At 32.2% G+C, this 17,407-nt stretch overlaps 1 protein-coding gene across 1 annotated transcript; it reads right to left on the bottom strand.

Annotated features, from left to right (window-relative positions):
- Window positions 1–2,125: 2,125 nt before the first annotated feature.
- On the bottom strand, window positions 2,126–5,264 carry LOC145600983 (ACT domain-containing protein ACR4-like). Its single transcript, XM_081656875.1, has 7 exons — window positions 4,908–5,264; window positions 4,152–4,224; window positions 3,897–4,057; window positions 3,733–3,800; window positions 3,043–3,627; window positions 2,830–2,934; window positions 2,126–2,728 (listed from the first exon to the last, which is right to left on the bottom strand). Exons 1-7 carry the CDS (start codon window positions 4,909–4,911, stop codon window positions 2,381–2,383), a joined length of 1,344 nt encoding a protein of 447 aa, XP_081513001.1. The 5' UTR covers window positions 4,912–5,264; the 3' UTR covers window positions 2,126–2,380.
- Window positions 5,265–17,407: the final 12,143 nt, after the last annotated feature.

A 17,407-nucleotide genomic window follows, 5' to 3' on the forward strand; every position in this document is an offset into this window, starting at 1 on the left:
TTTAATTTTTTGATTGAATGCTTGAAATTACAGGATCCTTTCACCATATGTAAAGGAATCGTTTGTTTTTCAAAAATTTGCTCCACTTGCCATAATGTTTTGGTTTACATCAATTGCACAAAACCAAAAAAGGTAACAAAATCATCATAAAAAAGATCTAATTCTATAAAATACTTGTTCTAGGTATGGACTCTAGTGAATAATAAAGATCACTTACCGAAAAAAAATTGAATTTTGAGGGACCACAAAATCTTCTCACTTTATATATCAAAATCAAACAAATAACCATATCCATAAGCTCAAGGGAGCTTTATATGGTAAGAATCAAGTGGAGCTCTATAGTTATGAGACTGAAAGTAAGTTATTTTCACAATAAGATTTTGGATATTATGATGAAATTATTACTCCCCTCCGTTCCACAATGATGTTCTTGTTTTGAATCTTTGACTTTTTTAAGAAAGAGAGAATCTTCTATATTTCTCTTAATCTATAAAAATAAATATAGTCATGTGGGATCTAGTTTGATTCGTCTTAGTGAGTAGATTACTAATATCTAACTTTTATAATTTTTGCTAGAGTGAGATTAAAGATATTTGCGGTCAAAGTTAGGTTAAAATTTGCATCGATTTACGAAACAGGAACATCATTCTGAAACGGAGGGAGTAGTGGATAACTTTTTGAAATTTTGGAATATTTTTTTTCCTTCTTTTTTTCCTAGCCAAGTGTAATATGGTATTAATTTCCCCTTTAAGTGTGAAAATGACATTAAATTAAAAAATGGATAGTTACAAACTTGTTTGAAACTCAAGTCTTCTTATATTATGTCATTGCTTATTTGCTTACATTTGCACACAGCACACCATATTTATCTAATACACTTTATTTAGTTGATAGTTTAAATGTTACATAAAGTTGATGAAGACAAATAATGACCAAATATGTATATTTTGTCTCTGGATCTTTTCTAGCATTAGCTTGGTTGTCTTATAAAAGTTCAAATGCCAAAAATATTGTAAACTTTTAAAGTCACATCCATTCGTATATTATATACTCGTAATAACGTCATTAGTCGACTGCTCAATGTCTCAACAATACAATATGACTTCATTATTAATGTCGCTATTAAAAAGTTAGCCTTTTTTCTTACAAGTAAAAGGAATAATAATACATAACATTCTTAATATTTGCAATTAGCATAAAAATAATTAAAGAAAAACCAATTAATAATTAAAAAAAAAAAACAGACGAAAATAAGTGAAAATAACTTATCCTTAGTAAAGGTCATTGGCGTAGATTTGTGCTCTTGAAATTATCTTATCTACATATGCCTCTTAAATTCATTTTCAAAGCGTATTTGATTATTGCCCAGTCTTTTAATTACCATTTACAAACTAAAAGGGTTTCTTAATTTGGTTCATCATATTTTAACTTATACAAGTATTGACTTATTTCCAACAAAGAATCTTTAGAAAGAACAATTAAACAATAGTGAAATTAAAATAAATTTTAAATCACTAAATTAAGATATGTTCAAATAACTTAAGTTTAGACAAAATAAGTAACAACGAAACACAACATAAACCCGAGCAAATCTTGAATGCTCAATCGTACGTGTACCACCCTAGGGGAGTAAGTAACAAGGGTTACAATCAAGAAAAAGCTTGCAAACAAAACCCAACCATTGATTAATAATTAGAAAAGCATTTACTAAAATTCTAAAGTTTGAAGAAAGTCATATTAAAGCTTTCATTAATCAGCCGCCAGCCAACAATAGGACCCCTCCATTAGCCAAATGTGATTGGTGCATTATATTTGGTGGTTGCTTACTCTTCAACAAATTCTTTGATGGAATCCTTGCCAGCAGCAGCATATATGAAATATGAACCTTCTTTGCAACTTCCACTTTACCTATTTTTAGCTCTTTTTCTTCTGTCTTTTTTTGTACTAATTTTATGTGTTCATGTCTTAGCATCATTCTTGGAATTATTGGTCATATTATTAGTGGAAATCCACTACTATCATTTAAGTTTAGTCTTAGTCAAAGTTAAGCATGTTTACGTTTAATACTCCGCTAATACCGGAACTCGATTCAAGACCGAGAACATCATACCATAAAACTAGTAGAGAGATCATAATCAGAGGATTAGAATAATTGAGGCAAGTAAGCAAGGACTACTATTTACAATTTGATTACTCATCGCGAGTAATGTTTACTTAACGGCCACTAATTAAGCTTAACTTAAGAAACCAGTTGTTCCTAACAAGTGGGCACACCAACTAGGAGTTGGCAACCTCTTCTACCCTAATTTGAAATCATGATGTTAGTCCACCTAAAATGGCCTAAACATTTTTTGCAATGTACATTTCTAGTTCAAAGCTTTTAAGAGTAGGACCTAACCAAGCCGAAATTACAAAATGATCTAGACTTGAACAGACCTCCGAATAAGAACCTAGATTGAGACTCTTGAGCCACTTTTTGTTTTCGTTCCTTCAAGTTGCTTCCCTTCACTTTTAGAATCGTTTGCCCGATCACTTGCCTTATTGAGTCGATCACCTTGGCATCGACAGGATACCCTGAGGCACCGCGTACATAGAAGATGTTAACTGCTTTGCCACCTCTTGTTGTGACTTCTGCTTGAGTTACTGTCAGGCTGTTCTCTCGGAAAATTCGAGTGACATCAGATAGCAGTCCAGCCCTGTCTGTTGTGCATAACTCTAGCTTCAGTCCCTGAAAATTTGTTGCAGTAAGATCATTAGTTTGTTGGACTCAAACATCATATAAGTTTATACATTAATATCAGCATTATTACTGTAACATTATTTGTATACCTCAGAAACTCTTCGCTTAATAGCAGCTTCAAGACATTGGATGACTCTTTGCCTTTCGGCCTCAGATTTAACAGGGGATCCATCAACATGCCTAATGTAGTATTCCTGTGAGAAATCAATAACATCAGAACTAATTCGTCGAAAATACGGCTAACCTAACTGCATTCTATAAGCATCAGTAAGACAGTAATGATCAGGAAGATGGTAAAGTACCTGATAAGCTTCAGGCCCTTCAGCATCCACACTACCATGGAAAACGACGTATTGCATATCAGTCAACGTGCAGACCGTATCAAAGAGAAGTTTCGGTCTATCCTTGCACCGAATGCTGACCACAGAGTAATCTTTGTCATACCAATTGACAACACTCACATTAGGCCTCTGCCTCTCATCTTCCTCCTCCTCATCACCAACCTGCTCATAGTCTCTATCGTCGAACAGCATCTGATGCAGTCTCCTTTCAGCGTGAGTAGCAACATGAGTCACCTCAGTCTTAGCTTCCCTAGAGTGACTGCTGCCAAGCACATTGCACAGGAGTTCCTTGATCCTAGACAACCTCTCTAAGTCATCAATCGCGTAACCGGTTCCTTGATCTGTTATGTGCATCACTGCTGCAGCTCGCGTGTTGTGAGTCCAGACTTCAGCATTCACCACATTGCATTTCAGGTGTGACAGTACAGCAGTTAGCTCAGAAAGAAGTCCTGGCCTATCTCTCCCAATTAACTCAATTGTAGTGTAATCTGTTGATGAAAGAACTCCAACAGATCTTCCAAAACATGATGAATCAGGGCCTAAAGACTGATTAACACAGATATTTTTAGTTAATCAAATTGAAAACACCAACAAAAAAAAAATGTAATTATATTATACATAAATCTTGATTTGACAATAATATAATTATACCTTATGAATGTAATCAAGGATTTCTTCATCTGTAATTTTGTTCCCATCTTGATCAGTCACATTAAAAACTGGGTTTTGAAAAAAGCAAACAAAAAATAATTAACAAAAAATAATGATAAATTAATTCACATTATAAATTTAGCATAAGATTAAATTAAATTTACCATCCATGAACCATCCACCATCAGAAGAAATATAAGCTTTGGTTATGACAAGATTAAGATCAGTGAGAATTTGAACAACTTCAAGAAGTATTCCATGCCTATTTGCACTATCAACCTGTATCACTGTTGCATTCTTGCAACTTTCATTATCAATCACCACCCTGAGAAACAAATTACCAAAAATCAAATCGTTTATTACCGTCTACCAAACGAGCCGTTAATATTTTAGAAAATGAAAGAAGGAAATAAATTTACCTTGGTGGGTTCATTCTTCTTATGAGTTTTTCATACTCATCATCCATATCTTGTGAAAAGCTCATGCTAGACTCTGAAATAACCCAAAATAAAAATAAAGCCACCAATCAGAAACAAATTTATATGATCCCAAAAATTAATTATTTTCTAGAAGAAAAATTGCTTTATGCTGAGAATAATTACAACTATGATTTACCAATCAAAATAAAACACTTGAAAAAAAAAATAATAAAAAACAGAAATAAGCACCTTTCAAGCAAAAAATTCACAAAAACAGGAATAAAAATTGAAGGAAATGACCAATCAACGGAAGACAGATAATACATGAGAGAATGTCAGGCATAATTAACCCACCTTAAAAATAAATTAAATTAAATTTTTTAAAAAATATGAAAAGATGAAAAAATTTCAGCCAAACTTTCATCTATATTGTGGGGTTTTTGAGTGGGGCAGACCATAGATGTAGGAGACCAGTAAATTGAAGCACAGATACCATTAGAAAAAACTCCTGATTCACTGAATCTTACTCCCAATCAAAAATTTCACACTAACCCAAAAACAAATTATAACTAAAGTCTTAATTTCCTCAACTTAACACCATACCCAAAGAGGATTTTATATCAATCATAGTATCATATTCCCCATCATTTGGGATAAACCCGATAGGGTTGCGTATATCAAAACCGAACTTTACAACAATTACGTTGCAATTCATAAACAAGAAATGAACAACAATTTGAGAAATTGGGAACATACCCATTAAAATTAACAACGATTCTTGAACAGGGTACCTCAAGTTTTCCTGAATTTATGAGTTTTTTTTTTTTTGTTTGTGTCTCTAAATTTTGAGTAAGGAGGTGGGAGTGAGGTGAAATAACAGGGTATTTATAAATAATTTTAAAATAATAAATAATCCCTTATTTAAAAATAAATAAAAAATGAAAAATTAAACCCTTCCGACACGAATCTCTATAAACTGCAGCATCAGTGGCGCCATAACCATAACCCCAGAAAACCCTCTTCCTTATTTTCTCTCTCCTCTGTTTATCGATTGCTCTGTTTTTATACAGGGGATTCTTAATTCTTTCTTCCCCTGTTTTTTTTTCCTTAAAAATTCTCTTAAAAATAAATAAAAACGGAAAATGAAATTTTTAAAAAAGGGAAAATAAAGGTAGTGAATCTCCTTTGAAAGAGAAAGTTTCTCCAATTTTATTATTATTTTTTTTAAATAAAGAAAAAAGCGCATTTTAGTGGGATAGTAAGGAGTAGGATAAAATGCGCAAGGGGTGAAAAAGTGTGAGAGTGTGGTAGGAATAAGAAAGACACGTGTTGAGAAATAAATGGATAATAAACTCCAAAGTTTGGGGGGTAATATTCTCTCTCCTAGTTGGGTGTAGGTTGTAACGGTTGTCACTGAGGTACTAAGGAGCTGTCAAATACTGCTTTGTACTTCCTTTTTATTATTAAGTCAAGAAAATTTCATTTAATTTGACGGCCCTCCTAATTCTTTTCTTCTTCTACGGAGTACTAGATTTCCTTAATATGAAGTAATTATTGTTTGGGGTTTTGATTTATTGGAGTTTTTAATGGTTACACGTTTGGTAGGCGATGGGATAAATGAAGATTGTTTGAAGATGTAAATGAGCATGCAATTTGTTAAATGATGATGAGTAATAAGCCTAGTAAGGCCTTGTTTTTTTGAGCTTCTGAGCATAGTAAAACAAGTGTCATTAAAGCAGAGCAGAGCAAAACAACTTATTAATACTCAGCAGAGCAGAATAGAATAGACCACATATGCTCAGAAGAACAAGGCCTAAGAACATCGGATTAGTAGAGAATCAAGTTATACTCTGATGGCAGATGTTGCTAATGTAAGTCGGCCCATCATGGCCGTGTGGCCAAAGATTTCTAATGTCTGATTTCAAGAGTTAATTGTCTCTAATAATATCTGGCTAGCTAGGCCAAGAAACCTTACTAGGCAACTACACTTACTTATGGAAAAAAAAAATCGCCGAAAAATGCCTAATATTGAGTGTTAATTGTCTATAGTAATGTTTGGCTGGCGAAGAAACGACCTTAATTACTAGCCAATCAATTTTGTAAAAGAAAAAGAAAAAATTCACTGAAAAATTAAAAAAAAAAAAAAAAAAAAAAAAAAAAAAGAAGAAGAAAAAGAAATTTCCTGAGAATATATAATTGAATCTTGTTGAAAACTCAATCACAATATTGAAAGAAGGCAATACCGTACCGTTGCCCATTTAGCTTCTAGATGGGAGACGGGTGATGTCTCGGAATGTATTTGTATGGACTCTATCCCTCAAAGTTTGGCGGATCTTGATTTAATATCTATCTGTCAAGCCTATCAAATAAAATGACCGATTATATTAAATAATAAATACAGTAATATATAGAGCTATAAAATTATGAGCATTTTTTTTACTCCATCAAATGGTGTTATACTGTGATGTATTAGATGCAACTATGCAAGGATATATGTATCATATTCAACTTTTTGTGATGATTTATTTTCTTATTGGAAATACTTTTGTGATGATGAGATTGCTTACTATAAATCCTAAAACCTGAAAACCTTCCCAACAAACATGATATACATATAAATTAAATAGAGAAATGAGAACATGTTTTGACACTATTATAGAGTTTTATTTTTTCATTGGGATGAAGATGAATATTTAATCAACAATATTCTTGTTTTCAACTTCTTTCACCGTTTAATCATATATAATAATCACCAAGATAATTTTATTAATTACATCGTGATTATAAACCATACTGATAGAGTATAAAACATATTCCTGGGCCTCAACCATCAGCTTAAGCTTTTGGTTGAGTTGGTCCTCTAACATGGTATCAGAGCCAGCGTGACACAAAGGTCACGGGTTCGAATCTCATCCACCCCTCCTTCAAAGTGGAATTAATTCGCAGCAGGTATGGGTGGGCCTGTGTTGTATCCACATTTCAAGCCCAAAGGGTCTTTCATGTGAGGGGGAGTGATAGAGTATAAAACATATTCCTGGGCCTCAACCATCAGCTTAAGCTTTTGGTTGAGTTGGTCCTCTAACACATACATTTACTCACTCTCAAAATTTTGGTAGTATGCATCATGCAAGTAACAAGATTCGAGATGATACATTTGGCCTTATCTAGCTAAGGCAACAGTCACCACCCCATTGAGCTCCACCCTCTCAATAAGATTGACAATATATTTTGGAAAATGTGAAACCTTGAAAACATTCAGAAAACAATCATAAGATTGTACAATTGCAAAACATATATTCGCAAATCACAACTACACCATGCTTGGACATTGGACCATACAAAGGTAAAAGTGATAAGCAGTTGTACTTTATAATATGAGATTCTTTTATGCAACTGCCAAAATATTATGTGCTGAGATTCCATTGCCTTGAATTCAGCTGGTCAAAAACTGCAAGTTCCTTGCATGTTTTACTTTTTAATTTGTTAATTGATGCACTAATTGACTCAATTTATTTTAATTTGATAAGGAGTATATACTTGACAATCCGTCGAGATTTCATGAACAATTCACGTGTATGCATCCAAGTAAAAGCAATATATGTGTAACAATTTTATGTATAGGAACAAGCTACTTCTTATTTATGTTTATAAATTGTAAATGGTCCAATTCTCGTTTTTATTAATTGTTGTGGCCATGCTCATTTACCTATTAATGAAATCTAGCACAAGTTGTATATCAATTTAGATTTCAGTGAAATTGGTTGATGAAAAGTTCTTATAGGTGGCATCCAATCAAGATATTAAATGGTTGGAGAGGAGATTTTAATGATAGTATCCATAATGTGGAATCAAATTTCATCTTTATGAATGTAACCCAACAAATAATACTTAAAGGTCTTTATTGGCTAAATTAGGTGCTGTAATAGTCGTTACTTGTTAGCCAGATTAGTATGTAGATACATTATTTGAGCTGTTCTACACTAGTTCTTGTTAATTTATTTATTTATTTATTTTTTTAAGAAGAAGATCAAAGAATGAACCACATTACAAGATTAAAAAAGAAAATAAAGAAATTGGCAACAATGAGCACGAACAACCAACCAATGAGCAGGGACAACCCACAAGAAACCTTACTTCCGAATGTGGAAAGTGGAGAAGGACAATAAAGTTGTGCGTGTATCACGTGACACCCGAAAAAATGTTAACTTAGTGTTGATTGTCCTAAATAAAAATTACATGAAAACGAAATAATTAATGTGCAGGTAGGGTTAATTTAAAAAAAAAAAAAAAATGTGTTGCAAATATTCATACACACATGAAATTGTTTACAAGTATTCAGAATAGAGAGAGTATCACTTATACGCAGAGCACGATAGAGAGGGCGCACTACTACAACACTAACTAGCATTTTGTGTACATGTTTGCGCGCACGCCGGTTAGTACACATACAAGGTCCATAACCATAACATCCATAAGCATTTGTACTATCAAACCCCCACGTCAAAAAACTCGTTTATACAGAATTATAATTAAATTCTATGTCCTTACAAAATGATAATTGCAAATTGATAAGAGTACAGAGCATGGTTCTTCAAATATGGTTATGTTAGAACCATGTATTATATAATCAATAAATGATCGTGGATGTTAGTGCTTCACCACAATATTGAAATTGAATAAACTTGGATTGATCGTATTGATATTGTCTTGGACAGACCAATTTTGGCTTAGCAATTTGCATGCAGGGCTGAATATAGCTAGTCTGAATATTATGTCGTGTGATGGTCCCAATTTTTACTACTTAGCTTAGCTAATAGTGTGTGAGCTATATACATACCTAGCCATGTTTTAACCTATTGCACGTCTTTGCACCATTTTATTATAGCAGCTTTTTTATAATGTTTTTGCTTGTTTAAGATACACCATATCTTTATGGTTGAAATCTAATTTTGTTTTACGTGTAGGGGTGTTAACGGTCAAAGATTAATGAGACTGTCTGGTTAGTTCGTGAATTGAAACTTATGGTTGAATTGAAATTTTTGTAAGCTGATGAAGACAATAAAGTTCGACTTGAGAAACTTGTGAGCATGCTCGAGATATTTTATAATATTTATTTAATTATACTTGAAATTTTTGAATGATACTTGTGATGAGATTATACTCTTAAAAATTAGAACAAATATAGTTATACTGTATGGATATATAGTTATACAATAATTTAACGAACTCAAATGGAGTTTTATGCAAGTTGAACTTTAAAATTTTAAGAATTTTTAAATTTTTTTAAAAAAGTGCAAAGTTCAGCTTGAGTTCATATATGCAATTGCAACAAGCAGAGTTGAACAATCTAAATTCGATTTTGACTCACTTGATTAGCACTCCTAATTACGTATATACGGAGTACAATATTAAAGGGGGTACATAATATATTAATTTTATTTGGGATTTGGTTTATTTATTTAGTGTGGCCTTATTGTCTATTTTTGGCACTTTCAATTTCGGGTAAGGGATACATACGATGCATCCAAAATTGTATGTGTAGCACTCAAAACTAGGGGTGAGCAAAAAAACAGGGTACCCTGAATCGGAACCGGAACCTGTTAGGAACCGCAGGTTCCGGAACCGGAACCTGTACAAGAGGTTCCGGTTCCGGGTAGCAAATTGGAGAACCTGTTGTAACAGGTTCCAGATCAGGTTCTCAATTTTTTGGAACCGGAACCTGTAGGGTACCCTGTACCTGATAAAAATATCACTTAATTTTTAATTATACACTAATTTGTACTCAATTTTTAAATAATATATATCAAAATTGCAATTATAAAAATATATATATTAAATTTGTAAGATAACTACTATTAGTTTGTCTTATTTGCGAGTTGTAAACATTATAAATTAGTGATTAACCAGTTTTTTTATTAAAAAATCTACAAAAAGTTAGTGTATCTTATAATACAGGGTACCCTGAATCGGAACCGGAACCTGTAGGTTCCGGTTCCGGTTCCCAATTTTTAGGAACCTGTTCAACAGGTTCCGGTTCCGGTTCCCATTTTGAGGAACCTGTTGCAACAGATTCCGGTTCCGGTTCCTGGAATTTTTACAAGGTACCCTGTTATGCTCACCCCTACTCAAAACTTTAAATGATTTTGTGCTATGTCTTGCTATCTTTGTCCAAGTGAAGTCATTTACAGTATGAACATTAAATGAGCTTTTCTTATGCATGTTTATGTTCAATATTAGCAAAATATCAAATCAAGACTGTATTTGGAATTTTTACATACATGTGTTTTTATCTTTGAAGATAAACAATTAAACACTCCCTTCTACTCTCTGGAATTCAAAATCAGTGGATTTTAGTTCAATTTTTTAAATTACTAATTAACATATATGATAAGACTATTTTATATATTGTATATTTCTATCCTATTATCAAATTTTTATATTATAAATTGACATATATGATAAGGCTATTTAAGTTCACTTTATTTTTTTAAAGAACATCGCCAATTGAATATTAATAATTAAGAGACAAAGCATTTGAGAGTACATATGGAGAAATCTCCATGGGGCATAGTTAACCCACACTTGTTCGATGCCAAATGGAACTAATCTACCAGATAGTGAGCCACAAGATTGCCCTCCCTCTCAACAGTCAACAAGAGACCAATCAAAAAAAATTGAAAGCACTCCTTAAAGAGAGAATATCTTCTAAGGGTCTGTTCATATTTACTGAACTGAGATGAACTGAACTGAACTGAACTGATTGGAGCTGAACTGAACTGATTAGAGCTGAAATGAACTGAACTGGAATGAAATTAAGTAAATGTGAACAGGCCCTAAGACTCCATATATATATATTCATTAAATAATGAAAAAAAATTATGAAAATTAAAATTACATGTTCTGAAATACACAATATGAATCTAATAATACTCCATTTGATATTTTCTATACTTATGGATTACTATACTGACATATAATATCAAAGTTTGGTCAAATCAGGCTATTAAATCTGATTATAAAACTAAGCTTAGATTGGAACAGATAAGCAAAAATAAGATGAACAAAACATAGTTGATCATATAAATGCTACGCCGCTCCTTTCAGAATATTTTCATGTAAAAGGTGGGCAGGATGCTAATAAATAAATATTAATATCAAATTTCATTATATTAAATTTTTTTTAAAATAATTTTTATTTATATGTTATCAAACTTTCATAAAAAATAATAGTTAAGTTGATGCATTGGCAAGTGTATATATGTTAAGTTTGACTACATCAATTATTCTCGAACGAATGGTATAAATGACGAGCTATCATATTTCTACCCCTTATAACATGAAAAACGAACATTTAAATACAATACTATTTTAACTTATAATTTCTTGTGGCCTTAGCTTCATTCTTTACTACGGAATACTCTTTAGTTACCCCTAAAAGACTAAAACTCATAGTTTCAAGTCATGAAGGAAATAGGTGTATGTGGGTGGAGGGTTACGTTGCTAAGTACAGAAAATAATAAGGTTGAGCACAAAGTTACTTTGTAGTTTATGATTGTACTATAAATTATTTATCATCATCAAAAGTTCGATCCTTTCCCATCTTATTATATACCAAATTCTACGTACTTATGTTTGTTATCCTTGCCTAGTTGCCTGAATATAAAGGGTAAACACGTGAGATCTAATCTCAAACCACATTAATCAGCTTTATCACTAACTAACCACTTATGAATCTAACTGTTTTACAAGTTTCCTTAAACCAATCAATTTAGTACTTACTAATGAGTATTAAATTGTAATGGAAAGTGAGAAACCATGTCGATCAATTGTGCAACCACATAACATATGACAATGTTGTTGGTAACAGGGGTGCATCTGAGCATGTGAAAGGTGGTCGATCACACAAGTCCCCTAAATGATTACTATAAAAGGGCCTCAATATTTAAAATTTACTTGTACAAAGTAAAGAGAAAACTTGTTAGCCAATAAGCTATTCTTCAATTTTATCATAAAATTATAATTTAGTAAAATATTTTTCCTTAAAGAAATAATTTTAAGGCCCAATTTAATAAAATTACGCTGGGTCATTTTCAGTGGTAGCAAACATAAACTTTTATAGTTTCATTGATAGTTTTCTCAATACTGAATATTTTGTTTAAGACAGTAATCTTTTGCAATGCATGCATGACATTTGTTCATTAGAGTTTACAAGCGATGTATGTCGTATTATACTACTCGTATTATCTATCGTGTGCACACATTGGTCATTAATGTTTCCTTACAATGAAGGTTGGTATCAATTTTTAAACTCATTACCTCATATTCATTAACATACATAAAGTTTAATTTTTAGTCATCAATTGCACCATTATTGAAAAGACTTAAAAATGATTTAAAAATGTCGAAGGTTGCGCGACGCTTGATAAAAAGTTGGAATGTCAAGTGTTGCTGTCTCGTGACCTGACTAAAAGTTTAGCTTTATATATTATTTATATAATATGTTCTTTAAATCATTACTAACATTTTGAAAATTAGTATTCTTAATACAAATTTGATGAGCATGTAATAAATTATGCTACTTTATCTATTTTCATTTATTCGGATCATATATTTTCTTCAAAGAATTATTCAATTAAATCTATCATACCTTTTAAAAAGTTTAAGATGTCACTTATGAACAATGTTTAGACAATTATACCCTCTAAAATATTCCCTCCGTCCTTTTTTTGTTTGCATAACTTTTCTTTTATGGGTATTTTTTTAAATGCATCACTTCTATATTTGCAATTGGTAACTTTATACTACTGTATATTTTATCATTTCTCTTTTAATTTAAACCACACTCAAATTATTTTATCGTTTTCTTTCTTCTATGGTCCCCACTTAAATAATAAAAATATTTATCTTATCTTACATACATTCTCTTTCATAGTCACCATCTTATTTTTACTATAATAATTTATTCACCCACTCATAATATTTGTGTTTTATTACTTTTCTAAAACTTTGTGCATTCTTAAGTGATGCAAATAAAAAAAAATGGAGGGAGTATTTATTTACAATAACAATAACAATAATAATTTGGTGAGAAAATACAATGATCCATCAAACCAACCGCATAGTCAAAGTTCTCAAAGGTCTAGTCAGTTAGACATGAACATGACCAATTATAATATTACCTTAGTTTTGCATCAAAAAAAATAATTTTACCTTAGTTTTTTATTTTTTTATTTTTTTTACACGGAGTATTTTTAATGAGTTTTATTAAGAGGGTGTGGGAAGGCATCAAACTTTGCACCGACGCACGTGATAAGAGCAAAAGAACAGGGTATCAGATATCCATGTGGTGATGGTGTGGCAAACAACACTTAACACGTGTGCATAATTCATTATCTTTAATTAATTTAATAAGGGTATTTATACTCCAATTTTCTTTAATTGCGGTCATTATTCAAAGTACTCTTTGGAAAATTGAAGGGTCATTTATAGATTAATTGCCAGTTCATCATCCACGTCAGAAAGCTGACGGTGCTCTCACTAGGATGTCTCATGTCTGATGTCTGCACGCAATCACGTCCCACCTTTGATGTCTCTCCTAGGTGTATGCTCCGTAAGCGTTACCCGTATCATTCATGAACTACTCGTTAACAAGTTTTTTATACATTAATTACATAATATACGTGTGTTTTATCACCTCTACCATGATAAAATTGTCGCACAGTATGAGAAATAAAAAAAAAACTTGATGTGAACTCTCACTATCTTAATTTTTCGAAAACATATACCATTACCTACCCTTACCAAGCTAAGTTTGGTCTAGTAGAAAGTGTTGTACGACTTGTACCTTTCAACCTTAAGGTTGGGGTTCAATCTCTATTAGAGTTAATTTGGGGTGGGGATTCCCTTACACTTTCCCCCCACTTTTAAAGTGCTTAGCCCGCTAACCCGGGTTGGAAGGACCTGTAAGAGGTTCCGACCCGGTAGGACCCTTCTCCTTACTTAAAAAAAAAATACAATTACTTACCCTATTTTAATTTAATTTTTTTTAAATAACATATGGTATTTTGGATTTTATACAATACATTTTTTTAAAAAAAAAAAAAAAAAATCAGAAAACGAGAAATAGGCACGACCGAAGTTGCGGCGCACAATGGTGAGACGGTTCTCGGTGAGGGAGTGAAGAATGGGTATGTAGGGGAGTGTGCACTTCAACTGTGCAGCCGCAAAACGCAAACGATGTCCCGCCAATTCAGTTATTGCCGTTGGTTTTATAACAACAACCACGCTTTTTTCTACCTACTTTCCTCATCCTCGTTACTCGTGAGTCGTGATTCACTACTCGTGACTCGTTAGTCGTTACAAAGAACCCTCTTGCAGTAATTTTTATTTATTTATTTATTTATTTATTTTATTATTACTAACTTCACTTTATTTTAATTTTAGGTGTATACATTGTATTACATAAAGTATAGTTTAGCGTTAGAACACGGCCCCTATCTTTTGTGTTACGTAGTGAACTAGTAAGTGGTCCATGAAACCAATAACATGGGCACACGCCTTGGGAAACCTTTATTACTTGACACTTTTGGAAGTTTTTATCAAGATAGATACTCATAAATTTTATGCTTTCAGTGCTCTTAAAACGACAACTTTTTATATACATCCGAGTGCATATAGAAATAGATGCACTTATTTTTGTTGCTCATAATATACCCTATAATGAACCTTAAAATAAATTCATAATAATCGTTATGTCTGTTTGGGCCTGTTCTCATTAACTGAATTCAGCTAAACTTATTAGAGCTGAACTTAATTAAACTTAATTGAACTGAACTGAAATGAATATTTTATAAGAGAAAGAAATTAGGAGCTGTACAGAACTGAACCAAACTTATTAGAACTGAACTGAACTGAAAATAATCGTATGAGAACGACCCTTAGACTACTGTATCATGTGTATATCATAAATAGCATTTTTAAGATCAATCGTTGATATTGGAACTGGGAAGATAATAGGAAGTTGGGTATAATTGTCCTATTTCAATAGAGTGATAGATAGAAAAAAGTACGTGTAGTTTATAAACATGTAGAAAAATGTTGTATTATTTAATGATTTTGAGATAGAAACTCACTTAACTTGAGTGTTACTTATACATATGACTTAGCTCATACCAATTCTTAAGGCTTTAAATAAATAAGACTCCGTACTTTTCCTTCAAAAAAATACTCTGTACTTTTCCTTCAAAAAAATACTCCGTACTTGTTACATTCATTCCCGAGTAAAACTAAACCCATGATACCAACTAGTGAACCAAATACTCCCTTAATTGCACGAACCATACATTATTATAATCAAATGCGATAACCTTTAAAATGAGGGGAAGAAATATTGGTCATCAAATACCAATTTCCTCGTGCAACTCACTAGTCACTACGCTACTACGCAAGTCCCTACATGACTGCATGAGTACATGGTCCAATGGTCCCTGTACATGAAAGAACGAATTGAAAGTGGCAAAATTAAAAACGACTAATAACTTTTGATTATCTTGTTGAGAAATCCTTCATCTTTGGAAAGAATCTATCCAAATCTTTGCCCCCATGTCCTGTAGGTTGTCACTCAGAAAAAAGAGATGATATGAGAATCATGGGAAAAAAAATCAACGACTGTACAATTACTTTGAGTTTCATTGTAAAGGTGTAGTCAGAAACTACTCCTATAGTCATATACTCATTCCTTAGACCGTACCATGGCACCATGCAATCATGCCGTGCATTATACTATTTCTGTTTCACAATGTACTCCTATTACTTTGCAGTTCACAAAATGAAACCAAATTAAAACAAACCAAATATACTAATAAAAGGCAATTTCCCTTTCAAAATTTGGCTAGTTTAATTTCAAAGTACATTTGTTAATAGTCATTTTGGTAAATACGTTTGCTTCATCAACCAATATGATCAGTAGACTATATAATTTTTCACCCAAAAACATCACTTGTTTTTACGAGTAATAGGAACTTTTTTCATATGAAATAATTTTTAAGAAGCGTAGCAACTAAAAAGTACGAGTACTGTATATAGTTTCACCACAAGATTTTACTTCGTATTTTATTTTTCTTAAAAAAAAAAAACAAGAACTTAGGCAATGAGTTCTAGTTGCATTATAACTTGACAAGTACTCCATGAATATGAAAGCATGATAGAAATGATGTGGTACCTCAGGGAAATGAAAGACGAGGGACAAAAAGAGCACAAATAGGCTGGATTACATGTCCTACGACAGCTATATGTGGTCACTTCGATTTGAAACACTATATTCATATTACCCATTTTACACTTACCTTTGACCCTTACAAATTCCCTTATCTTCCTTAAACCTTACGACCCCCCTCACCTTACCTTACCAATGTTTTATGCTTCTCACCATTCCTTTTCTACTAAAATTAGATAATCAAATTGTTTTATTCATACTGTGTAGAACATTTGGACATATTTCTTCCCGTTTTTTTACTGTTTATAACACACACTTTTTATACAGCATAACTTAGTTTAAAACGCTTAAAACACTTGAAATGGGGTTGATCAGAGATTGTTAAAAGCATAATGTGTTGCAAAGAATATAACATTTATATTTTAGCAAAGTGGCGAATAAAAGACCGTCCAACCATGTAAACTAACCAATACACTTTTAAGTGTGAGGATAATATCATCCCAAAAGGTCTCAAGTGATTGATACAAGCTCTTAATATACCATGCATCAACCCAAACTTCATTTGGTAAAATTATAAGCGAGCACACAAGTACTAGCATTCACATTAACATTTTGGGTCATTTTGAATTTATAGTTTATACAAGTAGAAATTATTGTATGAATACTTTATAAAGGGGGTCCATAAAATCCTATGCAATCGATTGGTGAGATATGTTAGTTATGGGGTTTGGTAAAATCTAGATCTTCGGTACTAAATTCTCTCTCTACCTAATTAGGGCTTTACACCAACTAACTGAACCAAGTATCTGATATGATGATGTTGCTACTTGAATTATTATCATGCATTCATGCTGGACCCACCCTCACATTATCTTTTACGACGTATTTTAAATGTTCTAGTTTTAACACATGCAATTCATGAATTGAGAGCTAAGCCAAAGGTTAAAATTCATAATTAATTAATCTTACTTTTACAGCCATTTACATTACAAAGTATACAAAATATAGTGAACTGAATCTGTAACTAAAGTTGGATTTGGGC

The sequence above is a fragment of the Chenopodium album genome, chromosome 21 (genome assembly GCF_948465745.1).
Source record: "Chenopodium album chromosome 21, dcCheAlbu1.1, whole genome shotgun sequence".
NCBI classification, from domain to species: domain Eukaryota; kingdom Viridiplantae; phylum Streptophyta; class Magnoliopsida; order Caryophyllales; family Amaranthaceae; genus Chenopodium; species Chenopodium album.